At 25.8% G+C, this 24,297-nt stretch overlaps 4 protein-coding genes across 4 annotated transcripts; 3 read left to right on the top strand and 1 right to left on the bottom strand.

The window, feature by feature from the left end:
• The first annotated feature begins 4,801 nt into the window (after positions 1-4,801).
• On the top strand, positions 4,802-10,266 carry LOC114167613 (protein PIN-LIKES 3-like). Its single transcript, XM_028052721.2, has 11 exons — positions 4,802-4,927; positions 5,339-5,519; positions 5,684-5,763; positions 5,884-6,008; positions 7,011-7,132; positions 7,605-7,829; positions 8,006-8,116; positions 8,987-9,087; positions 9,193-9,245; positions 9,718-9,903; positions 9,994-10,266. The coding sequence occupies exons 2-11, from the start codon at positions 5,385-5,387 to the stop codon at positions 10,116-10,118; spliced, it is 1,263 nt and encodes a 420-aa protein (XP_027908522.2). The 5' UTR covers positions 4,802-4,927; positions 5,339-5,384; the 3' UTR covers positions 10,119-10,266.
• A 2,298-nt stretch (positions 10,267-12,564) lies between these two features.
• LOC114167647 (protein PIN-LIKES 3-like) lies at positions 12,565-15,589 on the top strand. The gene is made up of 8 exons (XM_028052762.2): positions 12,565-12,750; positions 13,433-13,554; positions 13,664-13,906; positions 14,235-14,330; positions 14,476-14,576; positions 14,692-14,744; positions 14,848-15,033; positions 15,373-15,589. Exons 1-8 carry the CDS (start codon positions 12,633-12,635, stop codon positions 15,495-15,497), a joined length of 1,044 nt encoding a protein of 347 aa, XP_027908563.2. The 5' UTR covers positions 12,565-12,632; the 3' UTR covers positions 15,498-15,589.
• Positions 15,590-17,211: 1,622 nt separating this feature from the next.
• On the top strand, positions 17,212-20,174 carry LOC114167477 (calcium ion-binding protein). The gene is made up of 4 exons (XM_028052568.2): positions 17,212-17,312; positions 17,905-18,025; positions 18,633-18,693; positions 19,803-20,174. The coding sequence occupies exons 1-4, from the start codon at positions 17,279-17,281 to the stop codon at positions 20,115-20,117; spliced, it is 531 nt and encodes a 176-aa protein (XP_027908369.2). The 5' UTR covers positions 17,212-17,278; the 3' UTR covers positions 20,118-20,174.
• Positions 20,175-20,917: 743 nt separating this feature from the next.
• Positions 20,918-22,015, bottom strand: LOC114167585 (uncharacterized). Its single transcript, XM_028052687.2, has one exon. The coding sequence runs from the start codon at positions 21,900-21,902 to the stop codon at positions 21,492-21,494; it is 411 nt and encodes a 136-aa protein (XP_027908488.2). The 5' UTR covers positions 21,903-22,015; the 3' UTR covers positions 20,918-21,491.
• Between the last annotated feature and the right edge of the window lie 2,282 nt (positions 22,016-24,297).

Here is a 24,297-nt window from a genome sequence, read left to right as displayed (position 1 = left end):
ATAGCTAAAATTTACACAAAACTGCAAGTAATATCTGAATCTATGCAAAGTTAACTAAATTAGAAGTTGTTTAAGGTAAATCGAGCATACTTGTTTAATTCATATGAGTATTTTTATTTTCATTTTCATTCCTAAAAATTTTAATGGAAAGGTTTTCTTCAAACACACCCTTGAAGTTTAGGCTATAGTATTAATTTGTATCAAATAAGAAAATGGAAAATGAAAAAGAAATAGTAGCAAATATTACTATTGGGCCAATCTAGCACTATACAGCCCTATCCTTTTTTGGGCAATTGCTTTTTGCATTATATATTATATGTTTTCTTCTTGCACCTCTATAATTATCCTCCATAATTATTGGAAAAGTCTAAAATGTTCATATTTTTAGATTGCACTATTCGAAATTATATTTTAGATTACATAATTTAAAATATATTTTCAGATTAAAAATAGATTTTTGAGCATAATTTGAAAACGTATTTAAGTCGTATAATATTACTTTATATGATAAAAAATAAAACAATAAATAAAAATATTAAAATAAAATTTAAAAATAAATTATATATCTTAAAAATGAATTGATTTAATGATATTAAGGATTTCATTTTTCGAAATGTAATATACTATTTGAAAAAAAAAAACATATAAAGGAAAATAATGTATAATTAATGGTTGTTAGAAGAAAAGAAATGTCTTAAAAGTACGAGCAAATTTGATAGATACTGGACGAGTTAAAATATTAAAAAAAAAATAAAAAATTTGTATAGATTGTGACAAAAGAAAAAACATTTCAAAAATATGAGTCAATTTAATAGATATCGAACGAGTTGAATCGTTGAAAAAAGAAGTTAAGCTTCTTGATAAGCTAAATGTTTATGCGATTAAACACTTCAAAATAGAAAATTAAACATTATTATGTGAAAAAAATAATAAATAAAATATTAAAGTGGAGTAAAAATATTAAAATTTGTGTTCTAGACATTATTTTATTTAATAGAATTAAGGTTTGTGTTTCTTGAAATACAATTCATCATTTGAACAAAATTGCTCAAATAAAAAATATGTAATTAAAGTTGTAATAAGGACAGAAGTACATTAAGGTTGTGAGTGAATTTTGTGAATATTTGACAAGTCTAACCATTGAGATAGAGAATAAAATATTGTGTAGGAAAAGAAAGAAGGGTTTTGCCAAATGAAACAAACCAATGTCAAACCAGTGTAATGAATATAAGTTTCTTAAATTATCTAATAAGTTATTATTTTAATAATTTAAAGAAAAATATGAATGACAATGAGATAAATATGTATATATTTATCTTCGTTCTCATACTCAATTTAAAAAATTAGATATTACTCATATATGTACTTATATATGGTCAATGCATAGATTCTCCTTCATAATCAAGATGAATTTAAATAATGTGTATGAGGACGAATTTATTTATCATTCCTAACCTAGTTTGGCTTATCTTGGGCCCAATCTGACCTAACTTTTCATGACTGGAGCTTAATTCAACTCGACCTCGTATGAGTCGGGTCTAATTCAATCCAATATAATATTTCTTTACCTGGATTGACATGACCTAACCTTTCACAACTTGAGCTAACCTAAACTCACATGTATTTGGATTTTCAAAATTTAGAAAAGTTCTTTAACAAGGGCAAATCCATAAATTCAAGAAAGATAGGTCGAAAGGAAATAAAATTAAATCAAAATAAATAAATACATGACACCTTTTGTTTAAGTCATGCACATCGTTCTTTCATGTCATAAAATTTATCAATGATAGAATATGTATCACACTTCTCAACAATCCTTCTCTCAGTGTAGGTAATCAAACAATCAACTAGAAATTCATTTTTCATCTTGTTTCGGAGTATATTTTTCACAATCTTCATAGCTAAAAGATATCTCTTAGTTGTAGCAGTTGAAACAGGTAGAGTTAATACTAATTGAATTAAATGATCAATCAAGGGATAAGTCAAATATTTTCCTGTTTTCACCAATCCTTGACATAGTTCAAAAATTGTTAATAGATTTCTCATTTTAGAATGAAATGGAATATCAAGTTCATAATGTTGAGCTTGTATTCTTAGGTACAACTTTATCTGTTATGTAAAATCATTAGGATCAAACTTTATTGCCAATTCATAAATTTTCTCCACATTAAATGATTTGTAAAGTCCTCTTAGATTTAGAGTTGTACTCAAAGAAGTAACTCTACCATATTATCAAAAAATCTACTATTAAGCTTCGATAACTAGGTATCAAGTGTAGCAATGAACAAATTAATATGATAATAATGTTTAACTATAATGTTATCACATCTTTCCGAGCTCGACCTCTTATAGGAATATACAAGGTAGTCATCTCAGAACATTAATTCCATGCTTCTCACAAAATGATATGACTTCCTTAAAAAAACTTTCCTAACCTAATTCTCTCATTCTTTGAATCAAAGTTTTTTTTTTTTTGGAAACCAAGGATATTGCATTCAATATACCTTGATTCTTACATTGCAAAGCATGATAAAGCTCATAATTGCCAAGATATCTCTCATTAGATGAAGCAAAAAAAAAAAAGAATTCAAAAGATGTGAGAATATCATAGGCACTATTAGCATCACCATGGAGGGAACAAATTACCTTCTTATATAACTTTTGAAGACTTCACAAGTAGTCTTATACATGCATAACAAGCTATGACCTGAATTCAAATGGGATCTCCATCGAGTATCTATAACTCTTTGTCAAGTGCCTATTTGATTGAGTTCATTACTAGTTTCAATATCATCACAAGCAATCGAATTTGAAATGATTGTTGCTTGAGTAGTTTATAATGAATCATGTCTCTTAGGAGAAACTATCACAACATTTACAATCAATGCTGAATTTGAGAAAAAATGATGAACATCACCCACTTCTGTAGTAGCTACAACAAGTGCTAGTTGTAAACAATGAGCAAGACAACACCTATAATATGCATTGTGACAATCTTTAAAGAACAAAGCTTGTAAACCATTCCATTTACCATGCATGCTGCTAGCCCTATTATACCCTTGACCACAGAGATTTTGAATATGTCTTCACTCTTTATAAAAATAAATCGAAAGAATAAGTTAGAGGTTAAGACGAGAATATTAACATATTAATAAGACAATAATTTTTTTATATGTGTAAGTCATAGTATATTAACTAAGAAAAGTTGGTAAAAGATTTTGGTGTGTACCAGCTCCATTAGCTTTTTCTTTGCAGAAGTTACTGTTTGAAAAGTACAGACACTGAACAGACAGATGAAAGTTATAACTTGTAAATCACTTGAAATCGAAAGTCTGACAGACACAATAACTTTTTGACAAAAAAGTTGTATTTAACTTCTCAGATAAGTTTTGACTTTTTTATTTTAATATTATATAATTTATATATATTTTTTAAAGAGGGGAATCAGGGCCACTTCTACCCCCAATGTGAATTTTTTTTTTTCATCCCTTTGTCTAATATTGGTCGCGATGCCAAGAATATTCTTGTAAAGATGCGGAATCATAAGGGGCACACATATTCACAAACATTTATTGGGTTCTCAAACCTACCTTTTTCTTCACTACCTAGATTTGCTCAAAAATCTGTGAAAGCCTGTGCTAATAAATCATGTTGGTTGAACTGTGTAATTATTGAGTTTGGTAAAATAAACAAAATGTTAAGAAATTTCTTTTACTACTCTTAGATATCCATGTTTGTAATTACAAATATACAGTTTTATATTAGTATAAATTATACAGATTTCATCAGTTTTTTTTTACTACATTTTAGTAAACTAATTCATGACAATCTCTTTTAACATTTTTTTTTTATGAAATATTATTGAACACAATTGCGAAATAGTTATTATAATCCTTTTATTATGTTTCAAAATGATGTTAAAATATCTGATTGATTACGACTGCTCCAAGTGGACCTAAAAGTGTTTTTTGTCCAACTCATGTCTCTTTGACTACCATTGTTTCTCCTGTTTAGATATCTGAGTAGGGTTTTCAAAAGATTAAGAAGATTCTATGTTAGGTAAATGGTGGAAAAAAGATCCTAATTTTCCTTTTTCGTTTTTACTAATAACACCAAAATCTTGGTCATGTTATACGTATTGTACTTTTATTTTTTTTAGTTGTTTCCCAAGATACAAAAGTTGTGTTTGTCTTTTAGTTTTGGATACAACTAAGTCAACTTTGTGAAGTGATTAATTTGGGTTGGAAGAAAAAAATTTGAACACTTGTTTAAAATCTTCTTGTGCATTATATATAATGTTAACATCAATTTAGATCAAAAGAAAAGAAAAAACTTCAATAAAACAAAAGATTTTTTTTACATTTCTTAAATAAAAATATATTCACTACATAGGAAAAATCAATTATGCATGTTTACTTGAAGTATATAGAATACTCATTAACCTAAAAACATTTCATGAAAAAGAGAAAAAACTAATATTACAAACTCTCAAATGATGTCTTTATTTGAGCTAATTAATAAGGTTTAAGCTTAGAATTATAAGAAGAAATAATGTGAGAACTCACATAATCATTGAACTATGAAGAAAAATCAGTTCTTCTTTCTTCAAAACTCACTTCCCTATGCAAGAAGATCACCAACCACTGCATGCTGTTTAATTATTTCTGAATTTTCTGAATTTTCTGATATAATGAAATCCACGACACTTGGAAGCATCCAAGGTAATGGTAACATGCATCCAATGAAGGAAAATCACATGTGAATATGAGAAACAGGTTCAACACTGAGAACATGGAAAACCGTGATTGATTCACACAACAACATAGATGAAAACAACATTGAAAGAAGTATATAAATACCACACACTATGAAGAAAGTGAAACACAGAACAAAGGAAGAAGAAGAAGAAGAAGGATTGTGAAGGAAGGTGAGTTCATTCTTTTCATGAATATTTGCTCATCAAATTTATGTTTATTTCCAATATATTTATTGTTTTCATTCTTATGTAACTTTTTCTTACTATACACAGAACTTTGATAAGTACTGTAAAAAAATGCAGATTCTGATTATTATTGTTTTTTTTTATCAGCAAAAAATATATGTTTCTGATGTAACCTAACCCTAATGCAGATTCTGATTACATATGTTTCTGATCATAAAGATGGATTATTTGAATACTGTTGCTCATTTTTCAACGGTTCCATCCTTGTGAACAACGTTAAAAGATTAAATTAATACTTTTTTTGGAGGGAAAGTTCATATATCAGTAAAAAAAGAGAATACCTTTTGTTACATTAAGATTAATGTTTACTTTTATTGTTTTTTTTTTCTGCTATAGCTTGATTTGTAGTTGTGGAAGAGAAAGGAAAGTGCAGAGAATCAACATGGAGATATTGAAGCTTTTTGTGATAGCATTAATGCCGAATCTGAAAGTACTGTTGCTCACTGTTCTTGGTTCTTTACTTGCTATGAATCGTTTCAACATTCTCAGTGAATCTGCTATCAACAACATGAACACTGTAAGATTCTTCTAACTCAAACACTGTCATCAATGTCATTTTTTCTGTCTTTAAACCTTAAAAATTTGATTTTGATATATTTTTTGAATTTAGATCACAATAAAGTTAAAAATAAATAAATATTCTTGAAAATGACACATAATTATGGTTGAGTTTCTTCACAGATGGTGTATTTTGTGTTTTCTCCTGCTCTTGCTTGTAGCAGTCTGGCAAGTACTATAACTCTAAGGAGTTTGATTGCACTGTGAGTAATTTCTTTTCTGTTTTGAGATTAGTAATTTTGAAGATTAATAAAATTTATGTAATTTTTTTTTTTTGGATTTAATAAATAAACATGTTTATTTTTTGATGAATAATTATGCAGGTGGTTCATGCCATTCTGCATTGTTCTTACAGTTGTTGTTGGAACAGCACTGGGATGGTTACTTGTTAAGATAACAAAAGTTCCTTATCATCTCAGGGGCCTTGTGTTGGGATGTTGTGCTGTAGGTATGAATAAAAAATATCTATTTTAAATTTTTTCTAATTTTTTTTTATTAAAAAGGATATATATATATATATGCATATACAAAACATAAATAGGTCTGCATCATGTCATATAATAAAGTAAATGAGAAAATGTTTTAGGAAGTAAAATAATTAAGTGATGAGAAAAAGTAATCCATAAAAGAAATAAAAATAGGATGGTTTCTTTCAAAATTAACAATTTAATATTTAAAAATACCTTAATTATTTAATTAAAAAATCAGTTCAAATAAAGCTAAATTTGAATTCATAAAATATATCACTAAATTTAAGTTTTGTAAATTGAGAAGCTATACGTTTAAAAATCATTAAGCATAGTATATTTGTTTTTTTTTAATTATTGCAATTTTATTCTTTTATATAACTATGATATTTATATTGAATACAATACTGATTTTTTTATTACAAATTATAGTTGAATCCATGTATCTAATAGTTTTAAAATTTATATAATATATTTACATAAAAAGATATAATTTTATTAAATAAACAGACCCATTTTTTCAAGTTTAACTGAATTTATTTGAAGACTAAAAGGTAATATTTTTATTAGCTGGAAAAAAAAATCTTTTCAAGAAATAGACCCTGTAAGATAAAGTCAAGACTATACACATATTTGATATATATATATATATATATATATATATATGTAAGTAACTATTAAATTGACCATTACAAAGAAACAAATTCTGAATAAATGAACAAAGATAACTAGAAGGAGAGATAAGGTCTATGATATGAACACATTTATACTTGTTATGCAAAAAATGTTTTAGATTTTTATTTTTCTGAGTGAGCAAAGTTACATTATCAAGAGGTTAAATAAAATATATTAATTATTGATGAGAAAGTTAGTAGGAAATATTGCTCACTTTCAACACTCAAATTAAAAACTAAATCATTAATTGAAAATAATTAAAAATATTAATTTTCATACTTTGAAAATGTTTTGTTTGATTTGTGCAGGAAATCTTGGAAATTTGCCTCTAATGGTGGTTCCAGCCATTTGTGAGGAGAAAAGCAATCCATTTGGAGATAAAAATCTTTGTTACAAAAATGGAATGGCATATGCATCACTCTCATTAGCAGTATGATATTTCAAAATTAATTTAGTTTCTTAAATGCTATATAATTTAACTAATTAATTATCTTTTCCATGTTCCTCCAACTTAATTAATTATAAGCAAAAATAATCAATATTGCTTGCCTATATAAAAATTCATTTAGTTACCAAATTCATGTAAAAGAATAATTTTTATCATCTAAAATGACCTTGATTGCAAAATAAAACAGTTCAAATATAATATTGGAATTCAAATAGTCAAAATTTGTTTATAGTGAAAATTTTCAATTTTTTGTATCGTTTATAATTATGTCGGGGGAGTATATATTATTAGTTATTATTTAATGATGTTGAGACTCTTTAAACAAGTGAGTTACATCTACGAGTTTCATTTAATAATTAAAATTAAGTAAAAAAAAATGCTTGTTTCTAATTCTTAATATATTTTATGAAATAGTAAATTAATTAGATTTTTTAAAATATTTGAACCTTTTCAGCTAGCATCGATCTTAGTGTGGTCTTTTGCATACAACATTGTACGCATGTATTCAACAACTAAGAACATTTCCAATGAGAAAGTTGCATCAGAAAGTGATGCAAAAACCCTACCAAAATGTTCTGCACAAACAATGGCCATTGAAACTGATGAAACATCACACAACAATAATTCTGAGGATCACCATGAAATTGAAACCTATGTAGTACCAGATGCTAAAAAAAAGGTATGTAAATAACTACTTTTTACCCTTTTATTTGTACACAAATATTGATTCATGTTCTCAATTTTTAATAAAATATTAATTTTTATTTCTAATTTATATCAGTATTTAAATGAAATAGAAAGAATATATTTATTGAATGGAATCAAACTTAATGATTGGTATTACATATTTTTCAGATGGTTAATATATGCAATATATTAGAGAAGGAGAAGGTAATAAAATACCTAAAGATGTTATGTAAATGGAGCAACTTGAAGCAACTTTTTCCTCCAACATTGATCGGAGCGGTATGTCAATAATTCTCTCTTTCTCAATACATTTATTGTATTTCATTGATTAATTGTTTAAATATAATTACTTAGTTGTTCTAATATATAAGTTAGAGGTGACAAAACAAATCGATTTAACTCGTTAAAAATGAGTCGGATGTCTGTAAAAAAAAAATAGAAAAATAGTTTTTTTTTTATAATTTTTTTATAAATTATTTATATATATAAATAAAAATAAATTTAACAATACAAATATTTATAAAAAAATTAATTAAATAATTAATATTTTTAATTTGATAAATTAAAGTAATTATTACATATTAAATTATTATATTATAACTAATAATTAAATTTAATTCATAAATATTAATGATATTATGATATTATTATATATTAACAACTTTAAAAAAATATGTAATATAGAAAAAATGATTTTTTAAATTAATTTTATTTCAATTATCAAATTAAAGAAGAAAAATGTGCTAACGGGTTGGAAAAAATAGATTAACGGATTAATAATTTTAGCCCAACCCACATTTTTTTTTTCGGACTAACGGAACGGTCCGAAAGGTATAGAACCAAGATAAATTCATGAAGTTAATAAAAATATAAAAATTTGTTAACATTTCTCTTTTTTGACAAAACATATACAAAAATGGTGTAATGTTCTCCTATTAAGATAAAACTCTAAATTAATTAAGAACATAATCTATTCTACTTATATCTAGATTTTTGTTCTTTCCTTTAATCATTTGTAGACAATGTATTTGAAGAAATATATATATATGAGATAGTGTGTTTACTATCATTTTTTTTTTCACTAACTTATTTATGAAATTTACTTCATATATTCTTCATAATTTTTAGTTTCTCTTTTGAATTATGCAGCTGGTTGGTTTGATAATTGGAGTAGTTCCTCAATTTAGACATTTAATAGTAGGTGTAAGTGCTCCTCTCTTTGTGCTTCAAGACTCTATAATTATGATAGGGTAAGCATCATCATATACTTTTACATATATACTATATTGAAAAAAAATGAAGAAAAAAAATACCTTATTTAATTTACTTCCTCTTTTACTTTCCTTCATTTATAGGAATGCATGTCTACCAGCTATGACCATGTTAGTAGGGGCAAATCTTCTTGAAGGTATATACATTTAGGAAAATGATTTTTCTACTAATAAATATTGACAACTTTCTCTTATAATTTTAGGTGTCATTTTCTAAGTGATTTTCCATTTTTTTTTCTCATTCTCAATATTTTAAAACCATTTAGAAGATGACACATCATGTTGTAAGAAAAAGTTGTTAAAATTTAGTAGTTAAAATATCATTATCCATACATTTATATAGTCATTTTCTTTTTATCAGCAATAACTATAATATATATAAACAAAAGTATCCAAATATATAAATTTGGTAAATACTAAATTTTCTTTTCAAATTAGGTCAGAGATCCGACGTAGATTAAATATAAGACAGATGTAATATATATAAATGGATACAAACCTTATTTTACAAGTCAGTTTTATAAAATGAAGTAAAATTTAAAGTCGACTTCTTAACATTATCTCTTACACAGAATAGAAATATAATAGATTTTGGATGATCGTTGTTAGGTTTGAAGGGAGAAAGAGTGAAGTTTTCAGTTCTTTTTGGCATCATTGTGGTAAGAAACATTGCCTTGCCAGTTCTAGGAGTAGCCACTGTTAAAGGTGCTGTTCATCTTGGCATCATCCATCATGATCCATTGTATGAGTTTGTTTTACTTCTTCAATTTGCTCTTCCACCAGCAGTGGCTATAAGTAAGTTCTTTTTTTCATCAAATTTAATTATTATTTAATTATTATATATTATTCATCAAATAATAATTTATATTGTTTTTTTTTTTTCAGGTACATCTATTCAATTGTTTGGAATTGGAAAAGGTGAATGCTCAATTATCATGCTTGCAACTTATTCCTTTGCTGCAGTGTCCCTTACTCTGTGGTGCACACTCTTCATATGGCTTGTCTTATAGTTCCATTATTTGTTATTAGAGACAAAATAATTTGTAATAGACATATTAATAATTACTTATGTTTTCTATTTCTTCTTCCATGTATCATCATACATGCCTCATTTGTCAAAACAGATGCATGTGTACCAATAAAAATTTTGATATAATATATTATGAGTGTTTTATGAATGTCAAATGTTTCATTCTTGAATTGATTTAGTTTTTGTATTATTGATAAAGTTCAACAAGATTGTGTTTATGTTAATTATTGAGTAAGTTACAAGTAGGTGAGTTTTGACGTAATTTTAAGTATGTTATTCATAGGATTGACGTGAATTTTGAATTTTACATAAATGTATATAATTATTACACATATTAATCTAAAATTATTACACATCTATATATGTTAAATGTATAATTAAATAAATTACACACTAAATTTAATCATCACTTTGTAATGTATAATTAATAACAAAAAACAAGATCATAAAATATCATAATTAATTAAACCACATTTAACAAAATTCTTATCAATTATCTTTTTTAAATATTGAACCCCCCACATCATTAGTGACCAATTTTCATTTTTAATTTTTTTTTTTGATGAAATTCATGTTACTTTCATGAAATGGACATAGATTTTATCCAATAATTAATAAAATTATTATTAAAACACACAATGTTCCTATAGTATTTCTGTGAAATATTTTTATTCACCCAATAATCCATAGTTGTCCATTTGTACAAGTATAGAAATTAGTTCATACAAAGATTTCTGTGTTTTTTTTTTATTATACTAATTTATTGTTAGTTAGTTTTCATGTAATTGAACAGCCAATACTATATTTTCTTAGTCAAAAAAATTGGCTTTAAATGGCTCTATAATTCGAAGTAATCAAAATAATATATGGCAATGAACATCTTCTGAAAATAAAATAATACCTTTTTTTAGTAGTTAAATGTTCTTAGATTATAAAAACACTAAAATTATTCTTTATAATGTTTTGGAGATATTTTAAATGTAAATAAATTATCAACAAATAGCCCAATTTATCACTCAGCAGTCATTGTATTAAGAAAACTATGATTTTTCAGCTTAGAGAAAGATGAAAATGATGTTCATTCACATATATATGAGTATTACAAATAGTTAGAATTTTCATAATAAGTTGAAGACAATTTTTTTTTTTCCACAAAATGCATTTCTTCAAGCTTTTCTCTGTTGCACTTGCATCAATTATGAAACTTTTGTTGATCACTGTTCTTGGGGCATTCCTTGCACATGATCGATTTGATATACTCAGAGAGAATGCAAGAAAACATGTCAATGCTGTAAGTATAATTTTTTTGGGTTTCATAATTTCAAAAGTGATATATATATATACATATATATATATATATATATATATATATATATATATATATATATATATATATATTCTAATTTTATGCAGTAACACTAAAAAAGTTACACTATTAATTAATGAATAAAAAATTATACAACTTTTTAGATGTTCTATAATTATACATAAAGATTTTTTTTTTCACATTTTTTCCGATTTTACTCATCAAATGATTTTTTTAAAAAAATTTACCCATTTTTTCTAAATTAAATAAATAAAATTATTTACAGAATAAAAACTACCTACTTTTTACAATTATAATTTCATTGTTTTTTATTATAAAAAAAATGAACCAATACTAAAAAAACTCATTTTCTGCTAATTTTGTTTTAGTTTTTTTTTAGGAAATACTAATAAATTTTGTTATGAAAAAGAATTTGCAGGATATTACTACCAATTTTTTTTGTAAAATATTTTGTATAAAACACTTTTCACAATAAATTTTATAGAAAATACTTACGAATTTTATAATTTTGTAGGAAAAAATTATCCGCGAAAGAATTATGTGCTAATTTAGATCCTTAAAAAAATAGTAGAAATAAATCTTTTCTTTTTAATTTTTTTTAACAAATTTAAAAAAAAATTTCATATAATACGAAAATTTAGGAAAGAACGCATACAATACCTATATAAAAAAAAATTCCTCTTTTTGATATTCACGTCTTTTTCGAATTTTATCTTTAAATGGTAATTTTTTTTTCATTTAATTATTTTTTTTAAAATTTTCCCATTTTTATAAATTAAATAAATAAAAATTATCTACAAAATAAATAAAAACTATCTACAATCAAATTATAAAACTATTTATATTTACTTTTATAATTATAATTTCATTACTTTCTTATCATAAAAAAATTGAACACATACATATGTTTTTTTTTCACTAGTTTTTTTATAAAGAAATGATCATTAGTTTTGACTCTTATATTGTTGTTTATTTTTTCTAATATACAGATGGTATATTTTGTCTTCACCCCTGCTCTTATTTATAGCAGCATGTCTAATTCCTTAACCTTAAAGAGCGTGGTTATGTTGTAAGTTTGTACTTTCTCACCATTTTCTCCATTATTGTTCCAAGTTTTGTATCATTTGTTTATGTTTAATTTGTTTTCTTGAATTATGCAGGTGGTTCATGCCTTTAAGTATTCTTGGAACATACATTGTTGGAACATTTCTTGGATGGTTACTCATCAAAACAGTTAGAGTTCCTCCTCATCTGCATGGTCTTGTGTTGGGATGTTGTGCTGCAGGTATGTTTGTTTGTTTGAACATTCAATGTTAAAAATGTAACAAATGTAATGTAACAAGGATGTTTTTATTTTAGTGTTCAATGAAACTGATATGAGTAAAGCTAATGGATTTAGAATGAAAAATCAAAGTTATTAGACCTTATATCTCCTGTTATAGTTATAATATTCATGAAGTTTTTTTTTTTTTCCAGAAGGATAAATCTTTCTTCTGGTATATTGCTACCATACCTCAAAAATTATACTAGTAATAATTTTAAATTGGTGGTTAATGTTTCAACCTTCATAGATTTATAATTTAATACTCTTGATCATAAGAGATTTCATGCCCACCAGATATATGTTAAAATGATTGTGTATAAGTTGGTGTCTTGTGAGGTTTATTTAAGTTTAAAATTTACGGTATCAGACTTTATCCTAATAAGATTTATTGGTTCTATTGGTCTTCTACTATTGAATTCTACTCTATTTCTATTCGAGAGATGTGTTAGAAATTTTACATCAACTAAATATATAAACAAATTACAATATATAAGTGAATTCTTACAAACTAATTTTGTGAAAAAAAGTAATTAAGATTGAATTTAAGTAAAATAGTTCCAACCATGGTATAAATTAAATTAACTCATGCTTTGGATGCTATATAAATGTGTATATATGACCATTTGGTGTTTGATGTGTGTAGGAAATCTGGCCAGTTTGCCTCTAACTGTAGTTCCAGCTATCTGTAAAGAGAAAAACAACCCTTTTGGAGAAGAAGCTATTTGCCATAGAAATGGACTTGCATATGCTTCTCTGTCAATGGCTGTATGAAAATAGATTTGGATTTTCTCTGCTTAGTAAATATGTGCATAGCACAATGGAATTGGGTTTTTTGAATGATTTATAACTTTTTCATGTGTTTCTGGTTTTTCAGGTAGGATACACTTATGCTTGGTCTTTTACATTCAACATTGTTCGTATATATTCTCCTATGATCTCCAATGCAGCCAAAGTTGAAGAATCCTCTGCAAATCCAAAGTCTGCAATAGCAACTGACCCAGAAAACCTTTTGAAAAGCTCTTGTGGAGCACTGATCATGGATGCTGATATAACAAAGCCTAATGGTGGTATGAATCCACCTGAATTTGAATGTAAAGTGCCTAATGGACAAACAAAGGTTGTTCTCTTTTCCAATATAATATAATTACTTCAACATTTATGTGTTGCATGAATTTGTGTCTCCTCTGATATATTGGAATGCATTAAAACCTTTTCCGTGTGAAAGCATTATTGGACTTTGAAATGTCAGTACAGCTGAGATGTCAAAATTTATAGTGATGTCTAACATGACTTTGTTTGGATCAGAGTTGAACTGAATGGAACAAGCAAAAGTGATTGGTGGTTTAGGCATAATGTATTTGCAAAATGCTTTGTTTAGTACATGATGTCATATCCTAAAAGATTTTATATGTAAGTGATGCCTTATATTTTCAAGACTTTTACAGGTACCAGAAAAGCCAAAGTTTATGAAACAGTTGAAACTATTAGCTGAGAAGATAAAAAACATGAAGATACTAATTGCTCCTTCCACTATGGCAGCGGTATGTCCATGATTCTGCCATTATTACAAAAAGTGCTATCATCATCATTATTGGTTAAAATTTAACTCATCAAATATCAAGTGAGAATGTTTTCATGATATAAGAATGTTAGATAAATCAGAACCAACTTGGCTTGTGTATGCAGATTATGGGTATTACAATTGGTATTGTGCCTCAGTTTCGAAAAATTCTAGTTGGTGAAAAGGCTCTTCTTCATGTGGTTCAAGACACTTTAACCTTGTTGGGGTGAGTGACCTCTACCACAAGAAATTGTTGTATGATCAAGATTTATGTTTGATGCAACCTTTTTTTCATAAATTTGAAAACACAGCTACATGTAACTCTTAATCATCGTTTTCAGAGATGCAAGTGTTCCAGCAATGGTGTTACTGCTTGGGGCAAATCTTCTTAACGGTAATAATCATTTATCAGTTAGCAACATGAAATTTTCAACTATTTCTCTTGTCTCTCAGGTTTATATCTGAAAATCTGGGGACATAAACTGGGTGTTTTTCAGGTTTAAAAGGACTAGGACAACAAGTTCCACTTATTGTTGGCATCATTGTGGTTAAATTTGTTGCCTTGCCAGCAATAGGTGTAGGCATTGTTAAAAGTGCAGTTCATTTCAACTTGATCCACCATGATCCATTGTATCAATTTGTTTTACTGCTTCAATATGCTCTTCCACCTGCAATAGTAGTGAGTAAGTTGTTTATGATGCTTAAACAATTGTATCAGTTTTCTCTGTTATCCTTTATAAAATGAATCCACTTAGATATCTTATATGGATCTCAAACTCTAAGGTACCAATAGCATCAGAGCCTAAAAAACTATTGTTTTGACTGCTAAAAACTATAGTGTCCATATCCATGTATTTCAAAAGATAAAAGACTAAATTGGTTCAAAATTTCGAAATGGACTAATTCCAAAATTTACTGAAAATTAAAAATTAAGGGACAAAAACATATTTAACTTTCATCCTCATGTAATAGTTTATTTTACAATATGACAGAGTCTAAGGTTGAATTTATGATTGTTTCAGGTACAATTACTCAAATGTTTGGAGTTGGTGAGGGTGAGTGCTCAGCTATCATGTTAGCAACTTATTCCTGTTCTGCAGTTTTGCTTACTCTTTGGTGCACATTGTTTATGTGGCTTGTATTATAACTATAGTTTCTATTGCAAGATCTTCTTTTTTGTAAATTTATCTATATTGTAATTTAGAAAAAAAAATGAGTATTTACATAAGTTGAATAAAATTGTACAAAACATTTTAAATGAACTAGTTTATACATAAGTTCATTTTAACTTATAAAGAAATGTTTTTATCTTTCAAAATTATGTTTTATTTTATACAAAATGTTCATAAATTGTGAATTACGTTAAAGTCGGTAATTTCTGTAATAGTTATTTTAAGAGTGTATTTAAAATTAATTTGCAGTTCATCAATACTATAAAAAAAAAATCTTTAACACAAAAATGAAACTCCGATTGAGAAAAGTGTGTATTAAAAGTTTGAAAATGAACATATAAATAATTACTTATGCGTAATATTTGGGTTAACTTAATTATTGATAAAAGAAATCTTAAGTTGCTTTTTCGTAGGTTGAAAAGGTATTATTTTTAAGAAAATCAAAATCCTAACATTATTTGAAAATATTTTATCAGTCATCAATCTTAAAGAATAAATAATAATTACTATAGTAACTAATTTAGATATCAATTAATAAACTAAAAATTATTATAACTAAAATGATTTATAAATGTAGATTCATCTCTAAATCGGTGATTCACGTTAATTATCAATGTTTTAGTTAAAAAAAATTAATCTCTAAAATTGTATATAAATTAATCACTAAGAAAATAAATTTAAAAACCAAATTTTTTGGTACTTAATACTAATGATCAATTTAATGTAAATTTATTATAATAACTAATTTAGAAATCAAATTAAAAGCTATTTTACTTATAATAATTTTTAATTTTAAAATTAATATATAAATTAATCATTACATTAATAAGTTATTTTTATCCCTAAAATTATTCATTTAATAATAGATTTTGTAGCGTAAACACACGAGAGTGTTTAAAGTTGAAGTACTTGTAATCGAAAGGCAAAAAGTAAAAGGGTAAACGAGGATTTCTTTATTACGTATATACCCGATTCGATTATTCCTAGTTTTTATTAAATTTATTTTGTTAACTTTATTTTAGAGAATTTTAAAAAATATATATTATAAAACTTTTAGCATATTATATCACATACTAATCTCATGCTACAAATAATTATGGGATAATTTTTATAGAAATCTAATATAAACTTTTATTATATAAATAATCATCTCACTATAATATAATTTCTACTACAATAATTATAGTTAGTCCGATAAACTTTTGTACTATATAAACCAAACATGAACTTTTCATTATATAAATAGTCTTAGTTACTAATCACGTTCGTATAATACAACAATTGTTATTAATCTCATTTCTTGTACAATTGTTATGATTAACTTTTGCAATGGAAGATGAACATTAATTTCTTATTATATAAATCATCTTATTAATTATCACCTAAATCATCTCACTTTATTCAAGTATAAATGTCTAACTATATATTTTCAACAATTTAATTAAATACTTTGATTTAACTAGGTGTTACTATTTGAATAGATTTTGACTTTGGTGATGAATTGTGACACACTCACTTTACATTATTCCAAATCAAAAGGTAAAACAATTGAAAGTTGGCAATTGAAGACAAGAATCTAACAAAGAAATAGGAAAAGAAAAATAATAGAAAGAATACCTTACTTTCACCAAACAAACATATATACTCATTTCCTTTACCCACGTTGTATATATCTTTTCATATATATTGCTCTTATGTTAAGCTTTTTGTGCTCATAAACTCATAATCATTCTCAAAACACAAACACAAAAACATCATGGGACTGGTTATGAGTTACATGGGAGGCACAGGTATTTTTTTTTTTTTGCTTTTTATTGCATCAAAATTTCAATTCATATTTTTTTATATAGTTAATATTCTCTGTAGACCTATTTTTATACCGATTATAGAATCAATATAGAAAATTATATCAGCCTATTTTTATACCAGTTCTAGAATCGGTATAGAAAACCTTAAATACTAAAAAAACTCGTATTTCTTGCCAATTTTATTTTGAAAATTTTTTTGTCGGAAATACTTACAAGTTTTGTTATGAAAAAAAAATGCAAGAAATTGCTACCAGTTATTTTGTAAAATATTTTGTATAAAACACTTTTCGCAAAAAATACTTGCAAATTTTATAATTTTGTAGAAAATGATTACCCACAAAGGAATTAACTGCCAATTAAAATTCTTAGAAAAAGATGGCAGAAAAACGTTTTTTTTTGTAAATTTTTTTAACAAATTTGCAAGAAAAATTTCATGTAATACGAAATTTTCTAGTAGTCGGTATGAAAAATTCTTTCTGCAATGGTGAAAATATACTTATATCATTGTCTGTTAATCATGTTTATGAGTATAAAAAAAATTATCTGATCTTAAGTTAATGGATTTGATTATCAGGGGTTGAGGTTGCAAACAAGGGAATGACTGTGATAACAGGAACACTATATGATAGGGTTATTGAAAAGAGAAAAATTGAAAATTTTGATGACTTTCACACTGCTATTCTTGACATCTTCAAGTAAGTATATTTGTCATTTTATTTCATATATTGGTTAAAGAAAAGGAATAGAAGAAAGAAGAAAAAAATTTAAATTTTAGATCAAGTTTTATTGATTTCTATAATAATTATTTAAAATAGAAACATATATGTATTACGGAAAGTTTTTTTTTTTTTCAAAATACATTTCATATAAGAGTATTCATAAAACTTGTTTTGGAAAACATTATATATATTCTGTAAAGTTTATTTTGAAAAATACTTTCCAAAATGCATTTCATATATTTCGAAAATCTAATTCTAGATTTTTTTTTTTCATTCCGAAAATCATATTTCAAAAATTCTGAAAAACCTTATCTAGAATATATTTATTTCAAAAGTCATTTCTTTAAAGGATAAAATTGTCATTTTAAAAATTTGTGAGAAGGATGAAAAAATTGTAGGGGGTGCAGGAAGTAAAAACCGTATTTGGATTAACCCATAATTGTCGATGAGACGCATAAACAAAAGTTTAAAATCCACAACGACAAACTCCGAAATATAGAACTTTTTAACATTAACTTTTCCGAAACATTGCTATTGCTATATATTAGTTTTAATGATAGTTTTGTTAACTAATTTTTCACAGTGCAATCAACATGGCTTTGCCCGGTAAGCATTATGATGCCCCGCCACATGATGATATAAAGGTTAGTTAACTATTCTGTGTCAAATCTATAATCTATAATTATATATAAAGAAGATTCCTTCTTTTGTATCCACATTTCATAATTTCAACTTTACTTTTTATAATGTAATTATTTATTAAATTTTGTTAAATTTTTAAAAATTAATGGTTACTTTTACAAATTTTTATAAAACTATTTACTTATGTCCTTCTTTTTTCTCCTATTCATTAACAATTATTTTCTCATATTTTTTCCATACATTTAACTTTATTTTTGATAAATATAAATTTATTTTTTTATTAACTTAATAACATTACAAAATCATCAACTAATAATATAATATCATGTATATTCAAAAAATATCTACACACATACGCGATACGCGCCTGTGTATACGCTAGTAATATATAAAGAGATTTTCTCTTTTTTGTCCACATTTTAAAATACCAATTTTACCCTTTAAAATATAATTATTTATTAAATTTTTGAAAATTGACCGTTACTTTTACAATTTTTTTTATAAAATCATTTATCTATGTTATTCTCTTTTTCTCTATTTATCAACAGTTATTCTCTCATTTTTTCTGATATATTTCACTTTATTTTTAACAAATATAATTTTATTTTATATATTAACTTAATAACATTACATTATTATCACCTACTAATATAATATCACGTATATTTAAAAAATGTGTACACACAGGCATTGCTAGTAATAATAATAATAATAAATATTAAATATGTTTTTAATTTGTAACTTTTCACACATAAAATTATAATTATTTTACGTTTCAACTTTTGGTTATACAAGCTTTAAAAATTCATAGATATAGTCTTCCTAACTCAATTGACATAAATGTTTACATGTCAATAACGTTTCAAGTTGATGTTTGAGTTGTTTACACAGTTTGAAACGTTTCAACTCAAATGTCAGCCAAAAAATCATCGTTGAGTTAAAAGAACTATATCAACTATTGCTAAAATTTGTGAATAAAATTGTATAAAAGTTTGGAACAGGGACAAATATCAATTTCTCGTTCAAATTTGAGAACTAAAAACATATTTAACCCTAATAGTAATAATCGACCATGCATGCATGTAAACTAACATATGTTTGTAAGAACCAGAAATGTTATGATGGATGGAGCGATGAATCTGATGAAGATAAAAGGAAGGAAGCTTTCACCACATTCATCAATGAGAATGTGAATCTGAGCAAAGCAGATGAATCTATGATGATCACAGGGATAGTGGCTCCACCAGTTGCCATGGTAGTCAAGAAAACTGGACAAACTGTGCCTCAATTGAGTGTGATTAAAGCCATCCCTGATGTTGCATTTGTTCCTGGAGCTACCATTTTGGCTCTCATCGCCATTAAACTCACCAAAAGAATGGCTTTCAAGAATATCCCTTCCATAGATCCAAAAGAGAATACCCTTTAGCTTTTCCTTTTCATATGTATATGCATATATATCATTCATGTTTCATGTTGTTTCCAATGCAAATATTTCTCACATTGATATATAGAAGGTTTTTAGGGTTTTATTTTTAAAATGCATTTCAAAAAGTTGGAAAATGAAAATATATTTAAATTGTTAGTTTCAACTTACAAATTGTATAAACAAAATTTAAAACCAATAAACTAGATATAATATTATTTCATATCTTAAATAGGTAAAATCAATTAAAAAATATGTTGAATCTAATATACTTTTACCTCACTAACAATTTTTTACTTAAGTGATCACGTTCTCTTCCTCGCAATTGAGTAGACAACATTTTTTTGAAGTTAAACTTGTAACAAAGATGAGAGAAAAATTATGAAAAAAGAGTGCACATACACACACATGAGATGAGAAGGTAGAAAAGAATTTCAAATTTTTAATTTTTAGATAAAATTTGAAACGACAAAACATTATTATTATTATAAATTCTTCAAATTTTAATTATTTTAAAAATTTACTTAAATCACATTTTTATCGTAACACATTTCAAATTTTCTCTAAAAACAAATTATCTTTTAAAAATTCTCCCTCCTAATACAAAATATAATATTAAAAAATTGATTTCTTTCAAAAAAAATCTTATTTGGAATGAACTTTAAATCGAATTATTACCTACATGCTTAACAAATAATGTTCTCTCTTAACAATTGTCATTGGTTAAACATATGTAAGAATCTTTAAATCTACCTAAATGAGCATATGAATATGAAGATTTGGATCATTTATATAGAATCATATTACACAATCTCTTGTTACAATTATTTGTTATTATGAACCATTAACATTTACATTTGAATACTTTTCCAACGTGAAAATTAGATGAGAAACAAGAAACTGAAAATGAATGACAACAACAAATAAAAAAAATTAAAATTAAAATTTACCATGGTGAAAAAAAAAACCTCCCATAAAATTCGCCAAGTGTTTGAAAACACCATAAATACTAGAACGTTTCACTAATCCCTTCTTTAATTACACATCTCTCACTTCTTCTCCCTCCTTATATTCAAAAGAACAATAATTTTTTTTACACGATTTTGATCAATTTCTAAGTGAAACATGAACCAGTTTCATCGTTTTTCCCTTCGGTAAAATTTGAAAAACTTGATTACATGTCACACTAAGGCTGAGACTGATCAAACCTTTAAAACCACATGGCGATGATGATGCATGAATGAATGGATCATTCATGCATGTAATAATTTCTTCCAAACCCAGCAAATTATTATGAATACACGGTGTATTTATATATGGAAATAGGGAAACCAACCAACAATTGAGACATATGAATGAATGACAGACACAGAAACCTCAATGGCATCGAACTCCCTTGTCTTTTTGTTGGGTAGACAAATCCTCAAAACTCCAATCTCTTCTCATTCCACTGCTCCTTACCAATCTTGGTTCAACACCACTTTCACTGTTGCTACGTCTATGATGTTGTGCCTTAACCTTGGCCAAAGGTCCACTATTTGCATATTGGGGTGGTGTCATGTTCCCATAAGACAAGCTTCTGTTATGTCTCGCTTTTGTCTTACTGTTGTTGTTGTTATTGTTATTGTTATTGTTGTTGCCGATGTTGTTGTTATTGTTGTTGTTATTGTTATTGTTGTTATTTTCGTAGGATCTGATTGATTCTTCTTTTGCTGGGAGACATGCATCATTGTTATTTGAATTCACCCTTTGGAGAATGGGGCCGCAAGAAAGGCAATTGAGGCTCATGGTGTTGTTTTGTTACTCCCAAGCAACCCTACCTTTGAAGGGTATAGGTTGAATGGTGAGGAACTTAGGGTTAGAAAATTACATCAGATGATGGTCATGAAAAGGTTGGAAAACACAGGGTCTTGGATTGGGATGTTAAAGGGTTTGAAAACTTGTTGAAACAACTTCTTCTTGTGTGTTCTACCATCAATTTCGAACCCTAAAAATCAGTTTAGCCTATGCATTGTTGTTATAATGAATGATTGGTGTAAGAGTTTATTTAGGAGTTTTAATTTTCATTGCCTATATATATGTCCACTTTCTTTGGTATATTTATATCCTAATATTAAAAATTATCACATACTACAACAAAACTGATTTTAGACAATGCACAAAAAATCATGACCTAAAATAAAAAAGCCAGTGGCCTAAACATTAGACAATGCATTTATAGTTGTTGCATAGGTGATCATGATCTATACTAGAGTTTTTTTTTTCCCGTTAGGTCAGAAAATTTGAAAATTGATGCCTACTATGCAACGAATAAAAAACGTTGCCTAAGATGTTTCAATATGCAACAGTTTCACATGCTAATATAATACAACGATTTTTTTCGTGTTGCTTTTTTATATGCCACCTTTATGAAAGTGTGGCACAAAATACATTTATTTAAACTAGGCTTATAAAAGTAGAATGATGAAAAATAATTTTAAAATATAATTTTAATTTTATTTATACTTTTAGACAATGCTATTTTAAATGAGATATTAATAATTTTATTTGAAAAGTTATAATTAAAATAGATTTATTCTACTAAAATAGTAGAAATAAAATAAAATAGATTAAATAAGACACTTATAATATGAAATTGAAACTTTTCATATATTAGAAAATTATATTGTAATAATATTGTCTACAATTCCATAAATAAAATTGTTTATAACTAATTAAAAAGTATTATGTTCTCCAAAATAAATAAGAAAAGGTACAATTTATCTTGATTACACTTTCATTTCTCTCCATCTTTATATAACATTTAGATTTTTTAACTTTCATTCCTCTTCATGTTCATATAACATTAGATTTTTTATCGTTCTTCATTCTTTTTATCTTCACCAATATCCTACAACAAAAGAAAAAAAGAGTTCAATTTATCCCTTTCATCTTTCCATTGACATCATTTTTTAGGAGGAGAGTTTACATGTATTTAGTTTTGTATCTTCATATATTTTTTTTATCTTGGAATATACAACTTACAATAAAAAAAAATTCTAATTTTGGATTGTATATTTTAGAATACAAGATATAAATATATATTTCAAATTATATAATCTAAAATATATTTGTATTTTATATTATACGATTTAGAATAATTTTTTTGTATTCTAATGCACAAAGTAGTTGGTAGATCCTCTAGCGCATAAATGACATTTAATTACGCATAAGAGAAAGAAAAAAATGTAGTGTGTAGAAATAAGATGACATTTTGCAATTTATGGATTACATATTAAACAATTTGATAATAAATAATTATTTACTACTTTTATTAACATTTCACCAAATTGCAATCCTTATTTTTATCAAATGTTTGAGATTTGGTCTACCAATATAATATAAATAAATTGTAATTCATATAAGGAGAGATCGATTAATTCTCAAAAATTATTTCTCATTACTATCATGGGGTAATTAATCATAGATTATAAAACAATGAATTGTTATAAGAAATAAATCTTTTATAATTAATTCATCTTTCACTTTTTATTTATATACATAAAGAAAGTTAATAAAATATTTTAACGAAGGACATTATAGTTGTAAAAAAGATAAAATATAAAAATAAAATTTAATTTAGGTACATAGCTTATGTCAAATGGTACATAGCTTGCACCCGACAATATCAATTGAGTTTCAACTTTTAAAATAATGTCTTAATTAGATTATTTTTGGAATAAAATAATAATAAACATTGTTAACGGTATTGATATTTAAAATGACTTACAAAATTAATTATTAATATTTATATTAAAATTTAGTGGTAAAAGTCATGAATAAAGTTAACGGCGTTAATAATTTTTTTCTAAAAGGAACCTAATTGAGATACTTCTTCAAAAGTTTGGACTCGATTGACACATTTTTAAAAACGGGTACCAAACTGACATATATGAATAAAAGTGGATACCATCCAACTAATTAAACTCATTAAAATACTTTTTTTAATAAGTAATGGTAACCTTTAATTTAAAAAATAAATAATGAAGGTATTATCTATACTGTTCATTTTCGTAACCCATTCATTTGTAAACTACTTATCTAATTAAAAGTTGACCATTTCAATTATGCTCTAATCGGAGGTAAATACCAAATAATTAAGTGCATAGTTGATAATACTATGTTCATTATTAACTTTCTTATG

This window comes from Vigna unguiculata, chromosome 10, assembly GCF_037176805.1.
Source record: "Vigna unguiculata cultivar grain cowpea cultivar isolate G323 ecotype 2 chromosome 10, ASM3717680v1, whole genome shotgun sequence".
NCBI lineage: Eukaryota > Viridiplantae > Streptophyta > Magnoliopsida > Fabales > Fabaceae > Vigna > Vigna unguiculata.
Note: the sequence above shows the minus strand (reverse complement) of the source record. Positions and strands in the feature narration are given on the sequence as shown.